The sequence below is a fragment of the Mizuhopecten yessoensis genome, unplaced genomic scaffold, assembly GCF_002113885.1.
Source record: "Mizuhopecten yessoensis strain PY_sf001 unplaced genomic scaffold, ASM211388v2 scaffold4899, whole genome shotgun sequence".
Lineage (NCBI taxonomy): Eukaryota > Metazoa > Mollusca > Bivalvia > Pectinida > Pectinidae > Mizuhopecten > Mizuhopecten yessoensis.
In genome coordinates, this window is record NW_018405777.1 from 157468 (window position 1) to 176667 (window position 19200).

A 19200-nucleotide genomic window follows, 5' to 3' on the forward strand; every position below is an offset into this window, starting at 1 on the left:
CAGCTTTTAGACATTTTCCAAAAACAATGAAAATGTAATTCTGACTTGAAATACACAAAAAATGCTGGTCAAACTATGAAATAGCAAATACTCGGAACCTGAAGTTACTGGAAATATTAAGCATTTTCAGAAAATGAAAAAAATAATTCGCTTTGAGTTTGCCTTAGAACTATAGTACATTTGATTGTACTTTGGTAAAAAAGATTGTGAAAAAAAAATTATGATCTAAGTTTTCAATTTCATAATTGTCAGCGTAGTATTAGAAATAAATATTTTACATACATATACATACCCCTTTGGTACCCCTTAGTTAGATCAATAATGTAGGGCTACCAGCATAAAGAAAAACCTGTTGATTTTTTAATGTGATTTTTTTTCTGAGCACACATTTTTATGAAATGAAATTCTGATAATATTGATATATCCAGGGTATGACAGACTCAAATGCCCATTAATTTTAGCTTCAGGGCAAGCTAAACTAACAATAGGTTGGTACAACCAGGCAAGAACGAACTAAACAAATCTAGTTTAGTATAATAAGGCAAGTACAAACCAAACACATTTTAGGTTGGTACAGTAGGGCAAGGACAAGCAAAACACTCTAGGTTGTTACAGTAGGGCAAGAACAGGCCAAACAAACTCTAGGTTGTTACAGTAGGGCAAGCACAGGCCAAACAAACTCTAGGTTGTTATAGTAGGGCAAGGACAAGCCAAACACACCCTAGGTTGTTACAGTAGGGCAAGAACAGGCCAAACACACTCTAGGTTGTTACAAGTAGGGCAAGAACAGGCCAAACACACCCTAGGTTGTTACAGTAGGGCAAGGACAAGCCAAACACACCCTAGGTTGTTATAGTAGGGCAAGAACAGGCCAAACAAATTCACAAAGTTGTTACAATAAGGCAAGGACTAGCAAAAGAAAACTTAGAATTGTGACAGTCAGGCAAAGGGGGACTAATAAAAAACTTGAGGTTGCTACAATTATGCAAGGACAGGTCAAACAAATAATAGGTTGTTACAGTAGGGCAAGGACAGGCCAAACAAATAATAGGTTGTTACAGTAGGGCAAGGACAGACCAAACAAATAATAGGTTGTTACAGTAGGGCAAGGACAGGCCAAACAAATAATAGGTTGGACCATACAATAAGACAGAATCTTTAAAAAAAATAAAATGTTGATGAAAGATTCATTATTTCTCCAGCCAAAACATGAAGGCAAGTCAATGTCTTTGTCTTTTTTATATTTTCATTTTGAAACATATTGAACTTCTGCGTATAGGTACATGTCAGGATAAGTTTCACGTTCACAAGAGTGGTCCCAAGTACATTTCATTATACACTTTCCTCCCATGATACAGTTTTGTCGTCTTTCAAGTACATGGAATTAAACATATGTGTCGGTGGTTTCACAAAGGAAATGTCTGATTAATGTCATGCTGTTCGGGCCTTTGCTGTAGGAAGCGGCACACACACTGGCGTAGTCCTCTTGGCACCATAATCTGGTTGTGGCACCGTGCATCAAATACCGTCAATTTAAAAAAAAAATGACAATATCTCATCCTGTCAGTAAAGTGAACACTTGAAGCTAAATTGTTTCATGAATATTGCATTATGTAAAACGTAGAGGATTGGGGGTGGGGGGGAATTCTTGTCAAAGTTTTTTTGTCTTAGGTCCCCCTGAACCACCACCACCGACAGCATCATCTTCTTCAAGCTTACATCCATGCTCCATGTAGTTGTGGACAGTGTGTCTTTCATTGTTATTTCATTTTATAATAAACTGTTTATATGGTAATTATATAAGTAAAGCTGTTATTTTGGTTATAAACAATGTTTACATTTATGAATCACCATGTTTGGGAATAATTCAGGAAAGAATTTGGCAGGGCATTACAGGGTCTTTGTGAGTTTGGCAGCAGACTTTTGTACCCTATTGAATATTCGACCAGTCTATAATTTCTATGTTCAGTCAGTTTTGACACAGCAAATCAGGCAATACAAACAAGAACCAGACCTAAAATATCTCAACACAAAAAAGACGTATGTGTAGCTAAATGTATGGGGTGGGGTATTCAGTTGTTAGCTTGTTAGCACAAAATTAAAATCTACTTGAGAGAGGATGAATTTTGAAGTTTCATATAGAGTGGAGATATTTGGAAATTCGTTAAATCTCCAGAATCAATATGCAGACGTTGGGAGGATCCCCTCATGGACGTTTTGTGATTGAACTCGTTGGGTTCCATTGTTTTTTTGTCAGAAGCTTAAAGTAATTTATTGTCCATTGTGCTTTGACTCGGAGTTCTGTCCGGGATTGGATGACATTGCGTCATGTGATGGGGGCTCAAAGGCCAGTATTGTCCCAGGACTTAGCTCCGATCCATTGAAATTCAAGATAGAAAAAGTAAATACTGCAGTGTTGCTAGTCGACAGAGCCTGTGTTGGGCATCAATAATGTAGCTTAGCTTCCACCACACGAGGCTCCCTCTACCTATTGATTTCCCTTCTCTCATGCTCATCACAAACACTGCCAGACTACAGAGTTATCTCCCTTGCTGGAAAAAAGGATCTAAAGCAATTTAGCCACTGACATTGATAGAATATGGGGAAAAAACAATGACATTTAAAGCTAAAAAATTCAAGATGGCTGAATTATAAATTCTTGTGATACCCTGCTTTTTTGCATACATATTATATATGTATGACATTGTTTTGAATTTTCTGTTGAAAACAAATTGCTAAGTGGATAGAAAATGTATATTGACTTATTCTATAAGGAGCAATTTAGACATCCTTTACATAACCAGATCAAAAACCCGTAAGACAAAACGCGATTATTCATTTATTGAAGATGTCACACGCAAGGTCTGTTGGGATTCTGGTGATGGTTCTGGATAAACGATGGCTGAGAGACGATAATGTAGTCGCCGCTCTGTACAGGAATAAGCATCGGCTCAGTCATGGTGCTTATATATACCACACTGTCAGATGGTGATACATGAAGTTTCATGGAAAACTTAATTACATCCTAAGACGACTGTCCCTTCAAGCTGAAGAGATAAGAGCACCATGTCTCGATTGGGGGTCAGTGATGGTGCTTTCTCTTACTCTTAAGTGATTCTTGGTACTGAACCGTTCAGTGTTTGTGTATCAAATTTTACTTTATATACAAACAATGTTATCAAATGTGTCACAAAATGCTTCAAGACCAACTCGTCCCTTTGTCAGGCTAAACATTGTGACACGTTTCATACATACCATATTATTTGTGTTAAATCTTTGATACGTACATATCTCTAAACTGATGAATCTTATTGAAGACATTAACTATTTGGTCTGTTCAGAAAATACCTGGATTTAAGACTGTATACGTATTAAAAAACGTTAGACATTTGACAATTAAATTTGTAATAACAATATATTTAGATGTTCTTAATGTCGTTTTTAAATATTTTGCTATAAATGCCAAGTTATTGCTTTGTTAAAAGAGTAACTTATGAATAATTTAGATTAACTAGCCTATTTCAATCTGCTATCTATATAGGTAACAATGTATTCATATGTATATAAAATTGGTCATAATGTATGTAACAAGCGAAAATTATTTTCAGTGACTACAAATTTCTCATTTCCTGATGACTGTTAATTTAAATTTGTGGCAAGTTTCCTTCGAAGTCTGTTTATAGATCTATATATGCGAGAATAAAACGAAAATATTTTGTTCTCCGCTGATAAATAAGCTTGGCAGCTGTTATTATGATGCAGTATTGAATGATGTATGCTAAACTGATGTTTGCTGAAAGCTTTGAGGATTTTTGTCCGAGATGTGTTTTCTAACTGCACTGCTGCATTTAAATTTGAGGCTGAGTGAGGAAACCTCAACTTTGTCTTCTGTGGGAAGTTGTGGAAACAAATTCTAATTTTGACATGAGAAATTAAGGGGAGAATATTGCTATTTTCTGTTTTGCTGGTAGCTTTCTACTTTGGAAATCAATAAATGTTTATAGGTCATTGATTGTGCTGGTTGTAACCTGGTTGTGAGCCTTCACTGTCGGAACCTTGGCGAGAAACACAAAGGGAGATAAAAATTGAAAAAGTTCACAGAGCCTTTCAAAGAACCTTGTACAGTTTCACATTTGTAAAAGCCACAGTTATTCTTCCAGAAAGGCTTTGAAACTTGGCCCTAATTGGAATCCTCCCTTCTGTGCTTTACACAGATAAATAGCTGTTACCATGTATCCAATAGGGCCCCGCAAAAGGGAAACGCAAATAGGTTAGTTTACCTTATCATGAATGCAAATACACCTGCCGTTTTGATACATTTTTTGTAAAACTGTTATTTTAAGTAAAATTAATTCTTCATATAATGTGGGCAGTTTTATGGATTGGTTAGTTTTATAATTGTGCGAGTGTTGATGATTACCCCTTTGGTGGCCCCTGTAAACGTTGGAGTGCTGGAGGCCAGCAAGGCTTGTGTGAAGGAGAGAGAGAGGGAGAGAGAGAATATTGTATGTGGGAATGATCAATACTGAGACTGCTAACGCAGGCCTAGCTGATAGGAGTCTGTTCACTATAGCGGCCAACTCTACCAGGCTGCCACATTAACTCAGCACAGCCAGCTGCCCGATTTGTTGACCAAAACTATGTAGGTTTCAAGATAGGGAAGAGGATAGAAAATTGACTTTCAAATAAAGAACCCAGACCGTATATTTTTTCCTGCCGCACACACATTTATTTATTTGATGTATTTCTACCCAAGCAATGAAAACTTGTCTAGGTCACCAGGCCTTGTCAGTATTCGTTGAGGTATATTTCATACTGAGCCTCGGGCCTAGCGACGTGTACATGATAATTTTCTCACGAAAAGGCTTCCTTTGTACTGTATCTCTCGGGGCTATGTGGGCTGTCAAATGTGTGTGTGTGTGTGTGCGTGCGACTTTAATAATTAAAACAGGATTAATAATGAGTATATTCTACTGAAAGCTAACAAGGACAGTTAATATCCCTTGTAATATACCGGTATTAAAGTGTTTTTTTGTGTTATTGTCGTTATTATAACTATTCACCACATATCAACGACTAGTCATCTTAATCTTTTGCATGAAATGAAAATAATTTTCCATCATGAATAAAGGACAGCGTATCTATATGTAAGACCTGTGTGATCGGATTCTAATAATAATTTACGGTGTTAGGTTTTTGAAGTCCTTTGTACGCTTAGAGTATAGAAAACGCTGGCTGGCAGCAGTACTACTGTCAACAAACCTAGGGTTTCATGAGCCTATACCATTGGAATGAACCGGAAATACCAGGTAGATTGTGGCTCATTTAAATATATTGGGTTTTGAATGCTTCAATTCACCCTGGTTACTGAAGCGAGGATGACATATTTCCTTATGATAAAGAAAGTGGCCAGGCCTCATCAAGGGCTATTATTAGCTGTCTACAGTATACCGTTGTGATTTTTTTAGTAAGATACTGAATGAAATATTTATCGCAAAGTTGAATAGAATGTCAGTGAAGTATCATCCGACATCTTGTATGTTTTTATGGGTCTTTTTGTGCCTCTGTGACTATCTCCTAATCTTAAAGATACTCTCGAAGCCAACTTGAATTTTCATGATTTATAAGTGATAATATTTTCAGCTGGATGCTGATTTGATTATAGGTATAGATGTATGGTGTAGATTGTATTTGTCCCTTTTTCAGTCTGTCCTTTCCTTTTTTAATGCCTGAAATATCTAGATTTTTATTATAGCTCTAATCTAAAATTGTATTCATCCTTTTCTCGAGCTGTGCTTCTTAATCCTTGCCTGAAAACTAGATTTTATCATAAATCTTATTATAACTGTATTTATCCTTTTCTCGGTCTTAACTTCCTAGTTCTTGCCTGACAGGTAGATATTATCTATTGCTATAATGTAAATCTGCATTTGTCCTTTTCTCACTCTTTACTTCCTAATCCTTGCCCAATAGGTAGATATTATCTTTTGGATTATCCAAACTGTCTGTATTTGTCCTTTTCTCACTCTGTACTTCCTAATTCATTATCCTTGCCCAACAGGTAGATATTATCTATAGATCTTCCAGTATTATGATTACTCAGAACTTTTTTGACACCCTGCCATAATACAAATATCTGCAGATCTGCTGTTGATTTTATTTGTCCTTTTCCCATTCTGTCCTTCCTGCTGTCCTATGCTAGGTAACTGATGACTGTACTCCAGGGAACTGTTTTGTTGTGGGCCCTCTGAGATGGATTGTGTGACATTTCCTTTATGCAGAGAAGCCTGACTGATAAAGACTAGGTTCGGTGGGTTGTTAGGCAGAGAGGGGACCGTGAGCCCTGGCAAAGATCTGGCAGATAGGCTCCCTTGACTCATACTAATGACTCCAAGGATAGGGAAATAAACACCCCTCCCCAGGATATCAGCCTTGTCATCCTTGAATGCCAACAGTACACCAGCTACTCCAGATCTGGGTCATGCCTACTTGGGAATTATAGTATAGGGGTTAGAAATTAGCATATCCAAAGGGTTTCTGACCAGAGCATGGCTCGAGGGCTTTATAGCATTGACCACTGCAAGGCCAACCTGTGGTGCCCGTGTAGCTGGACATAGGTCAATTGTAGGAGTGGGCATTGACCACAGTCATCTCAACACCAACAATGCCATGCCCCAGGGTTCACATGCCTCCACAAAAGATAGGCAACGCAGTGTGCCTTCCCGATCCCCTCCCTGGGCACAATGGCCACACAATGCAGCTTAAAATGAATTTAAATTTAAATTGCAGTCATGAACCAGGAGAATAAAACGGGAGAGAACCGCCTGTGTACACTGTACACACATGTGTTTGAAGAATGAGGTCGCGGGGCAAAACATTCAAAGAGAAAATGCTATGGGAACTTCCAATCAGAAAACAAAATCTTCCTCCACAAACCCAGCCCCNCCCCCCCCCCCCCCCCCTCCGTACAAACCCAGCCCCTGCGACAAACGGGCCATAGATATGAAAAGTCGGGCGCTATGTTGTCATTATCATACATAAAAGGACGAGGCTTATTGTATGTATACCAGCTATATACATACATGTATATGAAATATATTCCAGTAAAAATAACTGACATGAATAAGGTGTCTATGAAATTGTATATGACAAATGTAAATTCAAAGTTTGTGTAAGGCCCGGCTATATATAGCTATCCGGGCACGTAGAAACGTATACAATTGTCATCTATTTGCATGGTTTCCAATTTAAAAAAAAAATGAATTAAAATTTTGACATTTAAAAATAATATTCTACCTATGAATAGATTATTTCATGCCTCTTAGCCAATGCAAATGTTGATGCATAGCCAACATGTCTATGTGTGCATACCTGTATCGCACTCACCGATAAACACCCAAAGGCAAATAGATTTTAAAACAGTTTAGATTTTGTTTACAATATGTTAAAGACACAAAACTTGTTTACAAAACCAGTATCTTTTCGTGTACTTGCATATTTACCTATAGGAGCACATACTGGAGATATGAATTTTCTTCAACTTTTACAGATTTTGGAGTCTTTTAAAACAGTCTTCTGAAACACATTTGCATAAAAGAATCAAATTTCTTTTATGAAAATTAAAAAAATAAATATGAAAAGTCTCCTTTCTGTACTAAGATATAATTTTGTTGAAGTACATATTGTGTTTGCATGACTATGCAGGGTTGAAACGTGATTAACCCTGTATAGCCCTTCAAAGTCCAGATCAATATACCACAGTGTTTAATCACATGTGGTTTTGTCCCCTATGTCCAAATCTGATGGCGAGTTGGACTACAAAGGAGAGAACGCGGCCGTCTACCTTATACCCTACACATTACCTACACAGTGGCTCGTGTGAATCATGAAACTGGAATTTAAAGTACCTCAAACAACAAAAACAAAGAAAAAGCCGTCCAATTTCTGTTATCCTGTTTAAAGCTTAGCCTGAGACCTTGTGGAAGCATTGTAGAAAGAATTACAGATAGAATTGAGGGGTTTACATGGAAAAACGGTACTTTTGGTTTTTAAAATTATTTGCTTGCCTGCATTATTGTGTGTGATTAGGACTGGTGTCGGCTCCCGTTTGAAGCAGTGGAGACCCTAGTACAGTCATATGTTTGAGTTTTGAACTATGTTGGTACATGTATACAGGTAGAGCACATGATCAGCATACCTGTGGTTTAGTATCAGAACTCGAAGTGCTTTTATAGGACAAAGCATTCGGACAAACAAGATAGACTGATTGTAGCAGGGGGCAGTGTTATCTACAGAGCCAAGCCTTCAGATAAACAAGATAGACTGAACCTGGTAGAGAGAGAGGTTATTTACTGAACAAAGCATTTGGACAAACAAGATAGTAAAACAGAAAAATACAGTGTTTATGTTTAATATAGAACAAAGCCTTAGGGCAAACAAGATAGAAAAGCTAGCTGTGAACTGTAATATTTTTAGCATGTGTCACTCGACACAAGAAACAGATCTTAATGATAGACAGATAGGGAGAGGGAGGCATACAAAAAAACAATGAGCAATAAATAGCATTGTGTCAGGAACAAAGACCATTGATTGGTAGAGAGATAGAGAGATGATTGTAGGAAGGAATACAGAGCGTTGGGTTTATAACTTTAGCGTGCTGGTTCAGCTGTGGCTAGGGATACAATCAATACTACTGACTGATTGAAAACGGAAGCATATAATGGCTTGCTTGTACAACTTTCAGAGTGAGAGCCCAAGTCGAAAGCGACGGAAAACCTCGGGAAGTTACATTGATTTGACCAACTCTCCGAGTCCACCCCCTTCACAGAACCGGGAAGCGCTGACAGAGAGCGCCAGGATTGGCGGAGTGAGGCGCAGAGCTGCAAGTCTTCGTAGGACGTCCTTAGATCGCAGCAACACACCGAGGGCTCGCAGAAGGTCAGTATCTATTATCACTGTTGCGTGTCGCTACGTCGCACACACATACACACACACTCACAGTCATTTCTATATACACTGTGGGATGCATGCACAAACGTTTGTTGGTAAACAAAAGGTTCAGAAGTTGAGCATACAGAGACAGCATTACAGCATTACAGCATTACAGAATCATATGTATCCGGTACAGAAGGGTTAAACAGTCTTCTTCATTGGTAAGGCATGAATTATACAGAGATGTTGTGAGGCAGTGTGCTTGTACTGCTCAAAGGTGGAGCTGTTGTTTCTCTGTTGTAGATGATTTAACAGTAGCGTTGTTTCTCTGTTGTAGATGATTTAACAGTATTGTTGTTTCTCTGTTGTAGATGGTTTAACAGTAGTGTTGTTTCTCTGTTGTAGAAGATTTAACAGTAGTGTTGTTTCTCTATTGTAGATGGTTTAACAGTAGTGTTGTTTCTCTGTTGTAGAAGATTTGACAGTAGCGTTGTTTCTCTGTTGTAGATGATTTAACGGTAGTGTTGTTTCTCTGTTGTAGAAGATTTGACAGTAGCGTTGTTTCTCTGTTGTAGATGATTTAACGGTAGTGTTGTTTCTCTGTTGTAGAAGATTTGACAGTAGCGTTGTTTCTCTGTTGTAGATGATTTAACAGTAGCATTGTTTCTTAGTTGTAGATGATTTAACAATATTGTTGTTTCTCTGTTGTAGATGATTTAACAGTAGTGGTGTTTCTCTGTTGTAGAAGATTTAACAGTAGAGTTGTTTCTCTGTTGTAGATGATTTAACAATATTGTTTTTTCTCTGTTGTAGAAGATTTAACAGTAGAGTTGTTTCTCTGTTGTAGATGATTTAACAATATTGTTTTTTCTCTGTTGTAGAAGATTTAACAGTAGAGTTGTTTCTCTGTTGTAGATGATTTAACAGTAGCATTGTTTCTTAGTTGTAGATGATTTAACAATATTGTTGTTTCTCTGTTGTAGATGATTTAACAATATTGTTTTTTCTCTGTTGTAGAAGATTTAACAGTAGTGTGGTTTCTCTGTTGTAGAAGATTTAACAGTAGAGTTGTTTCTCTGTTGTAGATGATTTAACAATATTGTTGTTTCTCTGTTGTAGATGATTTACCAGTAGTGTTGTTTCTCTGTTGTAGAAGATTTGACAGTAGTGTTGTTTCTCTGTTGTAGAAGATTTGACAGTAGTGTTGTTTCTCTGTTGTAGAAGGTTTAACAGTAGTGTTGTTTCTCTGTTGTAGATGGTTTAACAGTAGTGTTGTTTCTCAGTTGTAGAAGATTTAACAGTAGTGTTGTTTCTCTGTTGTAGAGGATTTAACAGTAGTGTTGTTTCTCTGTTGTAGATGGTTTAACAGTAGTGTTGTTTCTCAGTTGTAGATGATTTAACAGTAGCGTTGTTCTCAGTTGTAGAAGATTTAACAGTAGCGTTGTTTCTCTGTTGTAGATGATTTAACAGTAGTGGTGTTTCTCTGTTGTAGAAGATTTAACAGTAGCGTTGTTTCTCTGTTGTAATTGATTTAACAGTAGTGTTGTTTCTCTGTTGTAGATGATTTAACAGTAGCATTGTTTCTTAGTTGTAGATGATTTAACAATATTGTTGTTTCTCTGTTGTAGATGATTTAACAGTAGTGTTGTTTCTCAGTTGTAGATGATTTAACAGTAGCGTTGTTCTCAGTTGTAGAAGATTTAACAGTAGCGTTGTTTCTCTGTTGTAGAAGATTTAACAGTAGTTTTGTTTCTCTGTTGTAGATGATTTAACAGTAGCGTTGTTTCTTAGTTGTAGATGATTTAACAATATTGTTGTTTCTCTGTTGTAGATGATTTCACAGTAGTGTTGTTTCTCAGTTGTAGAAGATTTAACAGTAGTGTTGTTTCTCTGTTGTAGAGGATTTAACAGTAGTGTTGTTTCTCTGTTGTAGATGATTTATCAGTAGCATTGTTTCTTAGTTGTAGATGATTTAACAATATTGTTGTTTCTCTGTTGTAGATGATTTCACAGTAGTGTTGTTTCTCAGTTGTAGAAGATTTAACAGTAGCGTTGCTTCTCTGTTGTAGATGATTTAACAGTAGCGTTGTTTCTCTGTTGTAGAAGATTTAACAGTAGTGTTGTTTCTCAGTTGTAGATGATTTAACAGTAGTGTTGTTTCTCTGTTGTAGAAGATTTAACAGTAGTGTTGTTTCTCTGTTGTAGATTATATGACAATATTGTTGTTACATAATATAAGATAGGATTCTTGTATCGGTTTCATTTCTTTCCTGTAAACAGAGTCTAATACTGATGATCTAATCTCTGTGTAGAGAATGTGTAACAGTGCTGAATTGGTCACTGGTTCACAAGGCCAATCTCTGAGTGAAAAATGTGTAACACCTGATCTGGTTCACAAAATTATTATCTGTCCCTACGAACAACCTGTAACACTGGTGCCTCAATCTCAGGTTCACAAGATCAATTTCTGTCCATGTCAACAGTTTATTAAACTAGTGAAAATGTCTCGAGTTCACATGATTAATATCTGACTGTGAAAGAACGTAAACATACAATATAAACAAAACAAAAATTTCTGGTTCACAAAAATTATGTTTCTGTCTCTATGACAACTTGTGACACTGATGACCTTATCATTGGTTCAGATGTTTCTTGTTTTCATGCTTTGTGGCCAAGCTTTAATGTTAGTGTACGACCCTATGGATCCAAGCACACAAATCTAAGTTGAACAATCAAGCCCTTGTTCACCGTCATTGTGAACAACCTATTAGTTTCTATCTGTGTCTGTCTCTGACAACTGTCGTGAGACCTAAACACCAGCTCACAGGTTTTCCAGTGGGTAAACATTGGTGTTGTCATTTCGTTTTTCCTGGAGCTTGATTCATCTCTGGCTTACACAAATGTTGAAGGTAGAATGGCTGTTTAACTCATCCACCCCTGAAGACACATTTGAACTCTTCCAATTCAAAGGTTGGAATAGTTCATTTTGAAATTTCCAGTGGGTGAATGAGTTAATACTGAAACTAATTTAGTCAGGAAGAGCTAATTAACAGCTCTGGCGTATAAAGGACTTCTCCGTTTCGAGTGCTAATGACTGCTGGTGTTGCACGTGCTGGTGAATCGTGAATACCGTCAACTGCTCTCCATTTCCTACGTTACACAACAGCCATCCTTTATAGTTTTGAGGTAGTTGCAGTATTTTTAGTGTTGGTCAAAATGTCATAAACCATTCAGAAATTTGTATATATTAAATGTCATAATTTGATAAGATAAGGTTGAAGAGATGATATTTACGTATTTTCCGGAATTTTTAAATTGTCAAATAATTTGTTTTACCTTATTCTAAGAGTATTACCTGTAGGTATGTCCACCTGTTTCAGTGGTTTGAGTAGATTAATAGACTTGGTAGAGAACAGATTTGTTAGAAAAACAAAAACTCAGAAAATTAGAAATAGGAACAAAGGAGAAAATTAAAAATAGGAACAAAGGTGACTCAGAAATGCAATAATTTTTTGTTCTGTAAGCATGAATAATATCAACAGCTCTTGTCATTTTCATGAATACAATATTACTGTTTTCTATTGAGAATTTGTAAATTCATAATGTACAAAATACAGAACTCGTATAAAGAGGATTTTTTTGTAAATTTGATTGAACTTTGCAGTAATAGTATTTGCATATGACATTATGTCTTTAAACTGTGTTTAGCAAAGCTTTATGAAAAAGTTATTCAGTATACAATGTCATCACAACTTTTCTGGTTCTAAAAATTATGTGCTGAAATAATATAGTTAAAAGGTCCCTTAAGGAGAGAAAGAAAAAGCAAACAATTTGAAATGTCTACTAAAAACAATATCATTGTTTTTGGTATGAAATTTCCACCATCAACATACAAGCTAATCACATAATGTATTAAACTATTATGTTTATATCAACTATATGGTGACATAAGACAGATTTTGAGCATATTTCAATCATGGACTGCTCAATCAGTGGCTGTTCTGATGGTAGTCCAAAGAAAGTACGGGAAAATAAGCTTTGTGATGTCACAATGGGATGAACTCAGTTGACCTCTTTAGTTTATTGTTGATGATGTCATCATTACTTGTGATGATGTCACAATGTAATAGTTGCTTATGAATGTGCCTTGTGTAGATTGCTTAGCAACAAAACAAGCATGCATTTTAGCATATTATTTCTCCTTCACACATTTGAGAGAAGTTTACAGAACTCAGTGGATTGTGCTATGAAATGGCAAGTGATTGGACTGTTGGGGCTTCTGTTGTGCGAGGTGTTGGTCCTGTACCCATGGTCATGCCGGTGATGTCTGGTAGTCCACTGACAATGGAAATGATGCCCAGTAACTTTGTGCCAGTAGGACGACAGGTTGTGATGTTTCGTGAAGCGGGTATTGACGGATGTGCTTTGGAGGTTTGTCCCGGAGAGTTTCTCTACATACCTCAGCATGGAGTTCCTCACCGACAGCCAGAGCATGGAAACCAACAAATACCTCGGAACAGTTCCAGACATGTCTCTCAAGCATTGAATTCTCAGCATCAGCAGCATTGTCCTACAGCCTCACTGCAACACTCTCCTGCCATGGTGGAATATCCTGAACAACTGCACGAGCCATCGTTGTCCCAACTTCACAGTGAAGGGCGCTTCCATCCCTACTACACTGGAAATATTCAACATCGACCGATGCATCAGCAACCAAGCCAGTTTGTTCAAGGAAGATATTTAGATCCTGCAGCACCAAGCAGTCAGAGGCAAACCTACAGTCATAGTGAAAATACTCAAATACAGACTGTGCCCTCTAATGTAGGCCACAGCGATGGTTACATGACTAACCAACAGAGAGCTACGATTGGTCACTCATTAATGTTGCCATCAGAACAGAGACATCAGATTTGGATGGACAATTCTGTCCATCAAACAGCTATTCATGGTCACAGTTCTTCTCCTGTTTATCAGCAGCAGCAGACTACAGTATTACTACTAGGAAGAGAACATCAAGGAGAATATCCCTCCGTACAAACGCAAGGAGAAAGTCCACATCCTTCCTTATATAATAGTGTAGGGTCCACATATTCGGGAGTAGACAGGACCTTTGACAACCAAACTGGTGTATACAGGTCTCCACTTCCGAACCAAGATACTGCCTGCTTTGGACAGTTAGCAAACACTGGGGTAACTTGTAGGACCTGGATACCAAACCATGTTGTTGCACCTTCAGTCTCGTTACAAGACCAAAGCATAGCTCATACATACCATGGCATGGCCCCATCAGTTTTACCAGTAAATATTGGCATGGCCCCATCAGTTTTACCAGTAAATATTGGCATGGTCCCATCAGTTTTACCAGTAAATATTGGCATGGCCCCATCAGCCCAGCCACCAAATGTAAGCATGGCCCCCTCAGTCCTACCACAAAATCATGGAATAGCACCTCCAGCTCTACCACAAAATCATGGCACAGCCCCTCCAGCTCTACCACAAAATCATGACACAGCCCCTCCAGATCTACCACCAAACCAAAATACTGTTAACCCTGGCATAGGGACTGAAACGGATGTACAGTATAATGGTCACACACATGGAGGCCATGTTCAATACCAAAGGGAGACAACACCTGTCTTCTATGGAGGTGAAAGTTTAGAGGCTTATCCTTGTATTTTGGGTTCACCAGATGTTACTAGAATAGATGAGAATTTATACAGAGAAAGATATCAAGGTTCTGTGGATGCTGGTCCGACAGCAATAGAAGAACCTTCTACAGTACCTGGACATCATAGTTCACGAGATTCCATCCCTGCTGGTGATTCAGAGAGCAGTGATAGCTCAACACTAAGTGTGTCATCCTTGTGGAACCAGGCCTTTAGATGGGTTAGCTGGTTAGCGGGCAGCATCATCTCCCGTGAGGGCATCCATCGGTCAGACAGGTCCGATGTCGAGGAAGACATTACTGGGGCAAGAATGACCAGAAGTGACAATGTGGGGGAAGTCAGTGATGATGATTCTAGGGAAAGGATGACCACAGATAATATTGCTAGGGAAAGAATGACCACAGATGATGTTGCTAGGGAACCGATGATTGGGGATGATCTTGCTGGTACAAGGATGACCAGAGATGAACGACCTATGATACCTCGGAGAGTGGCACAGTCCTTGTGTGTCCTTTTCCGCCAGCTTCAAGCACGATTTTACGAAGAGTGCCATCACTGGGCCTTTGTAGAGCTGACCCAAAGAGAGGAATACCGTGACCTCTTGACCCTGCTGGACACCATTGCCCGCATGGTCAATGAGTCGTCGTACACAGTGACACACACAATGCTTCGAGGCTTCATCACAGGAGCGGCCATGTCCCAGGCACGGCGCTACCACCACATTGCGCAAATCCTGCAGGAAGTGGAAGGAACAAGGGAGATAACTTTCAGGGAGGCGGCTCTTCTGAGGATCCAGTCATTCGTGTTGAACCAGCAGCTGTCGCCCCAGCGTCTGTTACGTCGGTTCTGTGTGGTAATACGTCACACTGCCAGGACCATGATTGTGCAGCGACGACAGCCCCAGCCAACCTATCCCTTAGGGTAAATCAAATGAAATCATAAATAGACCCGAGTACATCGTTTCTGTAGGCATTATTTGAGTAAATTTTGTCACCTCGTAAATACTTCCCGTTAGGCAGTCATTATGGATTTTCTTTTGTCTTTTTGAAAGTTCACCTCCATGAAATTGTAAAAAAAACTTGCTTTAAGTAAGCAACTTGTATATAGACCAAGGTAGATGGTTTCTATAGGTGTTCTTCAAGTAAACCTGTCAACTAAAAACAGATATGGTAGGCTTTTTATACATCCGTCGAGTAATTTCTCAGTCTTGCCAGGTTGACTTTGGTTTTCTGAAACACTGTATAATTAGTGTGAATAATTGACAGTGGTATCACAAATATTATAACCTGTCTTACAAATCTACATAGATAAACCATGGAACCTCAATTATTGAATAAAGACGTTACTGTAACTGACAAGTTATTAATAGTAATTAACAACGATGACGATTGTAGTCATTAGTCAGTAAATAGTCACCCTGTACTCCGTCATGATAAACGGTATTTTTGTTCACAGTTGGGTAAATTTCTTGAGTTTTACTGAAAACATTCTACATCACAGATACTGAAGCTAAAAAAAGAATTCAAGTGAATATCGTGAACAACAAAAGAAGCAAACAAAATTTCATTATTAACCAGCAATACCATACACGTATTGAAAATGTTTGTATAAATCACAAGGAAGATCAAATTTAAGGGTATCGCATGATGACTAGGTGTTTTGCATATTAAAATTTCATGATTTTGTTTTATGGCAATTTAAATTGACCGTGCAACATGCTCATTACTTTGCCTGTTTTATTGGGCACTGGTATGAGACGCTAACCTTTCGTTTGGGATGTTTTTGTGAGCTACTGAAATAGCTGTAATTAGAGCAAGTGTTCCCGGATCATTAAGTGGCACTTTGTCCTTTATCACGCCATTTCTGACGGAATTTTTAATCACCGTGTTAAGGATTCTGATCATTTTTTTTCTTTTTTTACATTCTGTGCCATTAGAATGCTGAAGATGTTTCAGTAGCTGTGTCCCCTCCCTTTTAGCACTTTTGATTGGTCCGGACTATTCCATATTGATCTGGCAGGGTATGAAGCTTGGTAATGATTTAACGACACGCACACAATGTTAATACTAGCCAAGCTTAAATGTTGTGAATACAGAGGATGGTCTGGCATGAACACAATAGGAACCTGCGTTATTAGCACAGCTTGGATTTGCATAGAAATATAATATGCTCTAGAAATTGGTTACTCCTTGGACCCCTTATTTAGGCAAATGCCGAGAGTTCTGGATTGTAGAGGAACTACTTGTATAGTATATACATTGTCATTCTCAGAGCCAAATTCTCTGGCCGGTTTAGACAAAATCCAGATTGCATGGTCTTGTTTTAGGAAGTACATACACATACATGTAGGCCATAGTTTAAGTTCTGCTTTATGCAAGGTTTCAAATCATGCACAGTTTCTTGCTGTTAGGTTATGCTAACAAATTTTCACTTTGTTTTTCGACTGAGGCATCAGCTTTTTAGATATATACACGATTGCCTGGAAAGTCGGCTAGAGAAGGGTTCATCATTGTGACTGTTTGTTCGATCAGATTTGTGTGGTTTTGACCCTGAGGTTTACATTGCATCCCTCCCTCATGGTCCATCAATCAACATACCTTGTGTCACATTTGATCGGGATCCTCAGTGTACATTTTGACATTTTAGTCCGGGAACGAGACGGCGCACGAGAGATAGAAACATTTTACGTCACAATGAGGGTTCCCCGGAGCGGCGTGCGTTCCAGCCCCCAAACATGATGGGTCACCAGATCCACCCAGCGGCTCTTCCCCCTCACCACCACCAGACAGTTCAGCAGCAGCCTGTCCTGATGGACATGGAGAGGGTAAGTACCCCCATGTCTGGCCAGGCCTGTACAGGCTTTTGTCAACACAGACGCTCAAACTATGTATACAGTGATGTACATAGCTGTTTTGTTTATCTCGCCAGTTGTGGTAGATTTTTTATTTTTTTGAAAAGGAATGCAATATTTGGGATTATTAAAACAAATGCTAATGAACCATGGGAAAATGCAAGTGGAAAGTGCTGGAATTTGGCTGTATAAAAGCTATTTTGTTTAGATTTAGAGATATAGGATTGTGTTGATTTTCTTTCTCTAGGTCCCTGTGTCGGCTCCGGTGACCATGACACCCTATGGTATCCCAGTATGCACCGGTCCGCACCAGATCACGATGTGCACGGCTGCTGGCCACCTGCCCGTGTGTAACAGCCAACCGACGTGGTCTATCCCCGCCTGCAATGTCCAGATCCCCGCGTCCTGTGGGGTGCAGCAGATCCCATCCTGTAACATACAGCAAATCCCCATCCATCCAAACTCCATACCACCCATGTTTCAGCCCCCTCACTCCACCAGCCATATACCTCAGCATCAACTGGCCTCCCGACCGCCACAGTTTACAGGCCCCACCCATCAGGTAAATTGGCAGAAGATGTTAATTCCTTTTCAACATTTATCATTTAATTCAATAACGGTGACTTCTTTTTGACTTACTTAACTTTTAGTGTTTAAACCTTATTTAAGTCTGACCTTCACATTTCAAAAACTATTGTATAGTAATTTTTCTTTTGTTCTGGACTGATTTATCTTTCAATGTTAGAACCCTTATTAACTCATTCACCCCTACACATATTTTATCTGGACTTGCCCATTCTTTGATTAGGTAAGGTTCTTGATTAGGTAAGGTTCAAATGTGACTAGGGGTGAATGGGTTAAAGACTGACTTTCATGTTTCAAAAAATGTTCCATAATTGTTACTTCTTTTGTTCTTGACTTATTCAACTTTCAGTGTCAGAACTTCTGACTTTTGACTGATTTTCATGTGTAAAAAAAGATTTTATAATAAAAAAAGAAACCCACCTTTAACCCTTTGAGTGATAGTCACAACTATAGTTGCGCTGTATGTCTGTGGCCACCACTGCTGGGCACAACTATAGTTGCACATCAGGTGTAAATTCTATAAAATGTTATTTTATATGGTAAACAGCTAATCGTGTTGATTAAAATTTAATCAAACATATAAAAAAAAATCCATTGGTATTAATATGTTTTATTGTTGAATATAATCAACTAAAATTGTGATATAAAATAAAATTGTTATTGTTTCAGTGTTTTATTTGTAATACTTGTTTGATGAGAAGTTTTAAATGCCAAGTCGAATTTTCGCCTATAATCTGAATTTTTAAATTCATCAAAAAATAAAAAATATATCAAATGACTTTTTCGTGCAAAAAAATTAAAAAAAGAAGTGATTTGAATTTTGTTAATATTTTAAATTTGTTGTATATTTGTATAGGTTTACTGCCTGTTTAGTTTGTTGACTGGTTTGATATGTTGTGTGTGTGTTACAGCGCCACGAGGAGGAAGTCCAGCTTATATCAGATCACCGCCATGCCTATCCCCTCCAAGCAGCTCTACACCAGCACCACCCGGGGGCCACGGCCTTCACAGCCACGCCCCCAGTCCTCCTACAGGAGCCCATGGTCCACCCCTCCCCTCAAGACATTTACGTAAGTCCCTACTTACAAGTACGACAAGATAATTGTGACATTCCCCACCGCCCACACACCCATCAAGCTACTGTACTCCACTCAGTAGGTGTCTTGG

At 38.4% G+C, this 19200-nt stretch overlaps 1 protein-coding gene across 1 annotated transcript in view; it reads left to right on the plus strand.

Annotated features, from left to right (window-relative positions):
• The window catches only part of LOC110450018, a 79586-nt gene that overhangs the window by 52151 nt on the left and 8235 nt on the right, over positions 1 to 19200 (plus strand). Inside the window, exons 18-24 of the mRNA XM_021497225.1 lie at positions 2258 to 2401; positions 8744 to 8937; positions 9303 to 9313; positions 13148 to 15518; positions 17244 to 17421; positions 17696 to 18010; positions 18945 to 19103. Of these exons, the coding sequence (XP_021352900.1) occupies positions 2258 to 2401; positions 8744 to 8937; positions 9303 to 9313; positions 13148 to 15518; positions 17244 to 17421; positions 17696 to 18010; positions 18945 to 19103 (3372 nt within the window). The remainder of the gene's footprint in view (positions 1 to 2257; positions 2402 to 8743; positions 8938 to 9302; positions 9314 to 13147; positions 15519 to 17243; positions 17422 to 17695; positions 18011 to 18944; positions 19104 to 19200) is intronic.